Source organism: Rutidosis leptorrhynchoides, chromosome 1 (assembly GCF_046630445.1).
Source record: "Rutidosis leptorrhynchoides isolate AG116_Rl617_1_P2 chromosome 1, CSIRO_AGI_Rlap_v1, whole genome shotgun sequence".
Lineage (NCBI taxonomy): Eukaryota > Viridiplantae > Streptophyta > Magnoliopsida > Asterales > Asteraceae > Rutidosis > Rutidosis leptorrhynchoides.
Window position 1 is genome coordinate 216,410,385 of NC_092333.1, and position 6,512 is coordinate 216,416,896.

At 37.3% G+C, this 6,512-nt stretch overlaps 1 protein-coding gene across 1 annotated transcript; it reads left to right on the forward strand.

Moving 5' to 3' along the window:
- Positions 1–482: 482 nt before the first annotated feature.
- Positions 483–5,837, forward strand: LOC139894541 (uncharacterized mitochondrial protein AtMg00810-like). The gene is made up of 2 exons (XM_071877894.1): positions 483–750; positions 5,731–5,837. Exons 1-2 carry the CDS (start codon positions 483–485, stop codon positions 5,835–5,837), a joined length of 375 nt encoding a protein of 124 aa, XP_071733995.1.
- The last annotated feature ends 675 nt before the right edge of the window (positions 5,838–6,512 follow it).

Consider the following 6,512-nt stretch of genomic DNA (forward strand, 5'->3'; position numbering starts at 1 on the left):
TCGTAACAAAGCACGTCTTGTAGCAAAAGGATACGGACAACAAGAAGGAATTGACTACAACGAAATGTTTGCTCCTGTAGCTCGATTAGAAGCCATCCATCTGTTCCTATCATATGTTGCTCACAAGAGATTTACCATTTATCAAACGGACATAAAAACTGCTTTCTTGAACGGCATCCTTCAAGAAGAGGTCTATATCGGTCAACCTGAATGTTTTGTAGACTCCAAACACCCCAATCATCTGTATCTCCTTTCCAAGGATCTTTATGGTCTAAAACAGGTGCCCAGGGCATGGTATGAAACCCTGACCACATTTCTTCTCAAGAACAATTTCTCGTGGAACCATAGACACGACTCTATTCATCAGAAAACCGAATGAACACATCTTGTTAATTCAAGTCTATGTTGATGACATCATCTTCGGCTCCACTTCCCCCGCTCTGTGCTATGAGTTTTCTGAACTCGTAAAAAATAAGTTCGAAATGAGCATGCTCAAAGAACTTCATTTCTTTCTAGGTTTAGAAGTTAAACAACTTCCAAAGGGGATTTTCATCGGACAATCAAAATACATTTCGGATATGTTCAAAAAGTTTAACTTTCCTGAGATGAAAATCAGACCCACCCCAATGTCAATTAACATTTCATTACATGCTGATCTGAATGGTCAACCTTTTGATCAGACGCTCTATAGGAGCCAAATTGGCTCATTGATGTATCTCACTGCTAGTAGACCCGACATTCATGTTTGCTGTATGTCTCTGTGCCCGATTTCAAGCCAACCCTAGGTACTCTCACTACAAGGCCGTAATGAGAATATTTAGCTATCTCAAAGGCACGCCCAATCTTGGACTCTGGTATCCCTTTAGGACCTGATTCAACCTTATAGCATTCACGGATGCTGATCATGGTGGTGACCAAGTAAACCGGAAAAGTATGTAACGACCCGACTTTTTCGACTTATATTTTTGTGCTCTATACTTTCACGAATCTGCGTATATGTGCGTACTGAGCTAGTTTATTCTCTGGGATCTTATTTCATGATTAATTACTTCCGTAAATACCTTACAACGTGCTATTAAGTGTTTAATCACTTAACTTGATCCTCGAATGCTTTTATGACCGTTAGTGTCACTTGACATTTAAAGTGAGCTACGTACTTGGTACACGTTTAACTTTTGTCATAATTGAAATATTATGACTACGTAATACTAATTGTTATTTTCTAATGAAAATTTCTTGGCTTATTGGTTGCTTAATTACGCTTAGTAATTTACTAATGCACACTAATTGGTCTTAATGGACTTTCTACCTTATTGGACTTAAGTCCACCCTACTCTAGCTAATGGACTCTTAAATTAGCCCAACTTTAATAAGTTTATGACCCATTAAATTGTAAGACAAAAACCCATTAATATGAGCCAACATACTAGCATTTTTGTTAACCATTACTACAAATGTTGCATGGGATCCCAACAACAAGCACCACCTTTAGACCACCACCATGCAAAAAGCAAAGTTTGTCCCCCACTTGTCCCCCCCATACCCTCGGCCTATATGCCCTCACCACCACTATAAATACCAAGCCTCATTCACCCATTTCACACTTGGTCTCATTCACATTTTACACACACTTGCTCTCTAATTTTCTCTCTAGTCTTTCTCACACTAAAAATTGTAAGTTTTAAATTTTCTTCTTCTACTACTTTTCTTCTTATACACGACATCATCATCATCATCATCATCATCATCATCATCATCATCATCATCATCATAAGATCAAGCTTTTTAGCTTTTGGATTTTGTTATATCTTGTAGATTCAAACTTTGATTTGAATCCTTCAAGAACATGAAAGATTCAAGCTTTTTAGCTTTGAATCTTCATTACTTTGTTGGATCTAAGTTTTGAAGCATGAGATCACTTTATTTTGTTAAAAGATCAAAACTTGTGTTTATGATCTTCATGTAATTTGTAGATCTAGCTTTTTTGCTTTAAGGATCTTCAAGAACATTAAAGATCCAAGCTTTCTAGCTTAGGGTTTCATTATTTTATTGAAGATCTAAGCTTTTTAGTTTATGATCTCATTACTTTTACTAGATCTTAGCTTTCTAGATTATGGTCTCATTAATCTTGTAAAGATCCAAGCTTTCTAGCTTAGGGTTTCTTAACACTTGAGATCTGAGTTATTATTGCAGATGTCACTTACTTGGAACCTTTTTGTGATTTTTATGGTGATAAAAATCAATTCTTCATCATCTCATATGATGAAGATGCATAAACTTGTATCAAAAGGAGAAAGGTTGAAGCTTTATTGTGTTTATACAATAAAGAGACAACCTTGATGTTCAAAACTTGTAAAAAGTTAGCTTTTACTTTTAGTTGTGTGTTGATGGTTAAAACTTGGTCATAATGATGCTAAAACATCAAAGATTTGTACACTTGAAGCTTATACGCATCAAGGATGAGAACCGTGATGAGCATCAAGCACCAAGAAACCCACTGGAGCACTTGTTTTCTGTTTTTTGGGGTCTGATCAGACTCCTAGGACTTCTGTAAAGTTTATTTTCAGATAGTTCGGTTCAAGTAGTTGACTTTTCGTTTATGACTTGCCTAAATCCGATATACGGTTTAGGATTTATAGCCTTCCGAAAGTCACTACGCCTTTGTAACGACGTGCTGAAATTTCTGACCTACTTGCGCTTGAACCATATCCACGGTCAAAATACATCGAGTTAGGATCTGAAAATTGGATAGAAGTAAGAGGACTCAGAAACGGAGCCTTGACCACTAGCCGCACGTCATTTCAGTTTGTATAGAGGTCGTAACAGCTGTCCGAAGTCAGCCCTTTGGTTCGATCTCTATTCTTGTTGAAAACATACTTTATCTTTTACGAATGATGATGACGATGATACTTAAACTTAATTTATTCACTTTTAAACTTTTGGAGACAATTTACTGACCTAGTAACCTTTGTCTTAGGTTAAGGACCTTTCGGACCGACTTACTACTTGCATACTTTCCATAGCGACTTTTACCGCACATTCACTGTGAGTTATAGCTCCCTTTTTACTTTAACTATTTTTGGGACTGAGAATACATGCGCTTTTTATGTTTTTACATACTAGACACGAGTACTTAAACTTTATATATGTGTGGGTGATATAACGGCACAAAGATTCCCCTTAGCACGGTAACGTTTAATCATTGGTTTTGAACCGGTGAACGCGAATATTAGATATGGATCCATAGGGTTTGACATCCCCACTCGGGCTAGTCGAGCTAGCATTCAACGGGTGTTTAATACTTCGTAAACTTACACACTTTCCAGGTGTACTTTTAGGGGGTGATATTACTTGTTAAGTTAGTTACCGGGTGCCCACGGATAAGCGTATACTTTATCATCCGAATTTTAGATACTATTTTGAATACGAAATCTCATGGTCTACATTACATTGCTGATTACAAACAAATATAGCTCACCAACATTCGTGTTGACTTTTTAAGTATGTATTTCTCAGGTGCTTAGACGTTGTTGCTTCCGCTGTTAGACTTGCTGTTATAGTCTTGGTGCTATAGACTCGCTGTTACAGACTCGCTGTGTTAGACTTCTGCTGCATTGTTTAGAGATGTCTCAATCATGGAACTTTTAATTTGCATTCACAACTAATGTTACATTTGAACAATGGCTTTGTAATGACCTTTGTGTCACGTACTTATGTTAATGCTTTCTATTTGTAGAAGCACGTTACCTTTTGTAAAACATTTGATGTTGGTAAAGACGTCATCTTTTATAAAACATTTAACATTGGTAAAAACGTAACCTTTTCATGAAAGCAAAACTTGTTTTGAAATAACATATAGTATTATACCTTGTAATGGACCTGTTGTTGATGATCCGTACACGATGGTTTTGTATGGGGCGTCACAAAGTACCTTTGGTGGTCTCCAATTCCTAGGTCGTAAATTAGTCAGCTGGTCCTCCCGCAAGCAAAACTGCATATCTCTTTCCATCGCTGAGTCTGAGTACATTGCAGCTGCAAGCTGTTGCTCCCAAGTGCTGTGGATGCAGACCCAACCTCTTGACTATGGATTCAATTCCACAAAATCCCGATCTACTGTGACTCTCAGAGTGCCATTGCTATCACTAGTAATCCAGTTCACCACTCTCGAACCAAACACATTGACATTCGCTACCACTTTATAAAGGATCATGTTGAGAAAGGCAATGTTGAATTGTACTTTGTACCCACTAAAAGTCAACTAGCTGACTTACTGACCAAGACCCTAGATGAACCCACCTTCAAAAATCTGGTTGATCAAATTGGCATGGTTGATTTCTCTTCCATCTAGGATCCCGGCAAGTGCCTAGGGGGAGTGATGCACTTGCCTAAGGGGAGTATCGTGTTTTCAAAATGTGATGCATCACATTTTGAGGGGGAGATGAGAACAATGGCTCTCATATAAATTACAGTGTGAGACCCAGTGTCACAATATGATTTTCAAAATTTAAACTGACTTTTACATAAATAACAATGTAAAACTCATTTTCTGGAACCTAACTCTCCCAAAACCTGCAACTATCTAGGGGGAGTTAAGATTAAAATGTTAGCAATGATGGAGGATGTGTCCTAGTGACTGCCTCGGGAGGATGTGTCTAAATGACTTCCCCAAACCAAACAGTCAACAATGATGGAGGATGTGTCCATGTGACTGCCTCAAGAGGATGTGTCTAAATGACTGCCTCAAAACCACAGTCAGCAATGACGGAGGATGTGTCCCTGTGACTACCTCAAGAGGATGTGTCTAAATGACTACCACAAGAGGATGTATCTAAATGACTGCCTCATAGTTCCCGGTCTCAAAGTTGTAAAAACCTGAGAAAATTAAATTTTGAAAAATAATTAAAGTTTAAACTTTAACTTGATTATTTCACAGAATTTCTTAAAATTCTTAAGGTTTTCATGCTGTACCAAAATCCCATTTAAATCCAAATCTGCTCGAAAAACTGAATATTTTTGAGCAAGTTCAAATTCAAAAGGTTTTCGAGCAATGGTGTATGAAATTTCAATTTTTCGAGCTATGCCTGCATGTTAATGGTTCTCGAGCAAGCTTGACTGAAAAAGAAATTTTTCAGTCAACGTGTGCCTATAAAAGGATAAAAGTTCACTTTTGCTCCCATCATTTTCAAATCTCACTTTCAAAACATAGGCCCACTTGCTCTCAAGGAGAACCACCATCATCATCACTGTTTATCGTCCCCAACCCTTTACAAAATCGGCATTTTTTTCTCTAATTTGTGTGTTTATGGTTCAATCCATTGTTACATAGTAACTTTATACCATCTGTAAACAACTAATTATGTAAGAAATACCATGATTTGTATGCCTCTCTACTTAATCTCTGTTTTACTGTACGAAGGGGTTTCGAACCCTTGGACTGAAATCTGACATGATTATACTTGATTCTGTGAAATTGTTAGTTGAAACGACTTAGGGTTCATGCTATATGCTGATTAGAACATGTTTTTCTCACACTAATCACCTTTAGATGCTTAATTCACTTAGATTACAAAAAGGGAACAAAACTAGGGTTCTTTACTTAACACGAGTATTTCTGGTATTTGGACATGATTCACACACTTAAGAAGTTAGGTTTCCTATCGATTTTACACCTTAAAGTTGATTTTAACCTGATTTATTAATCTGCTTTAACATTCATATGTGCTCAAACAGACAGAGTGCAAAACTTCGTGTTTTCGAGCGCTCGAAAACCTAGTATTGCTCGAATAATTGTGTTGTCTGAAAACATCTTTGCTGCTCGAAAAAAGTGTGATGTCTGAAAACCTCTAAGTATGAAAATTTTGACTGAAAATCTGTGTTGAATGAAATGCTCGAATAATTAATGCTCGAAAAACCCAAAATTGCTCAAAAAACTCTTCTGTCCAAAAATTTTGCTAAAGTGTTGGTGTTGTCTTAAACAGACTTTGACAAATTTTAAATTAATTAAATTAAATGTTTTTGTCATCACTTTTACAAAAACACCATATAAACTGTGTTTTAACTAACCATGCTCATAATACAACAACAATGTCAAACAATTCCTTTTTCAATTAAGATGTCCCTACTCCATGTGGCTACTGGATCCCCATCTTACTAAACCACCCGATGCGCAATGTATTCACTGAGTTCGAGCATGCTACTGAACGTCATCTTCTCTTGATGCGGGACACCATGACATACCATCCACCTGTTGACGATGCTCCTGACTACTTTTCTTTCTTAGCCTCTCAGAACCCTGATCGGAGAGTTTCTTTCACCCTCACCGACATGAGACATTTCTTAGGCATTCCAGTAAGAGCTCAATATGATGCATTCCCCTCCGAGAATGAGATGCTAGCTGCCGTACAACAACTTGGATATGATGGAGAGGTTACAAAGATAAGAGATTTCAAAAAACGACGTATGGCACAACGATGGGCTGTGTTGTACACTTTCATTAACCGATGTTTCAATCC

Excerpts from the sequence above, each read along its gene's own strand:
- LOC139894541 (XM_071877894.1), top strand. The coding sequence starts at position 483 with ATGAGCATGCTCAAAGAACTTCATTTCTTTCTAGGTTTAGAAGTTAAA. Across the intron at positions 751-5,730 it reads ACCCGACATTCATGTTTGCT|ACAGAGTGCAAAACTTCGTG; the intron begins GTATGTCTCTGT and ends GTGCTCAAACAG.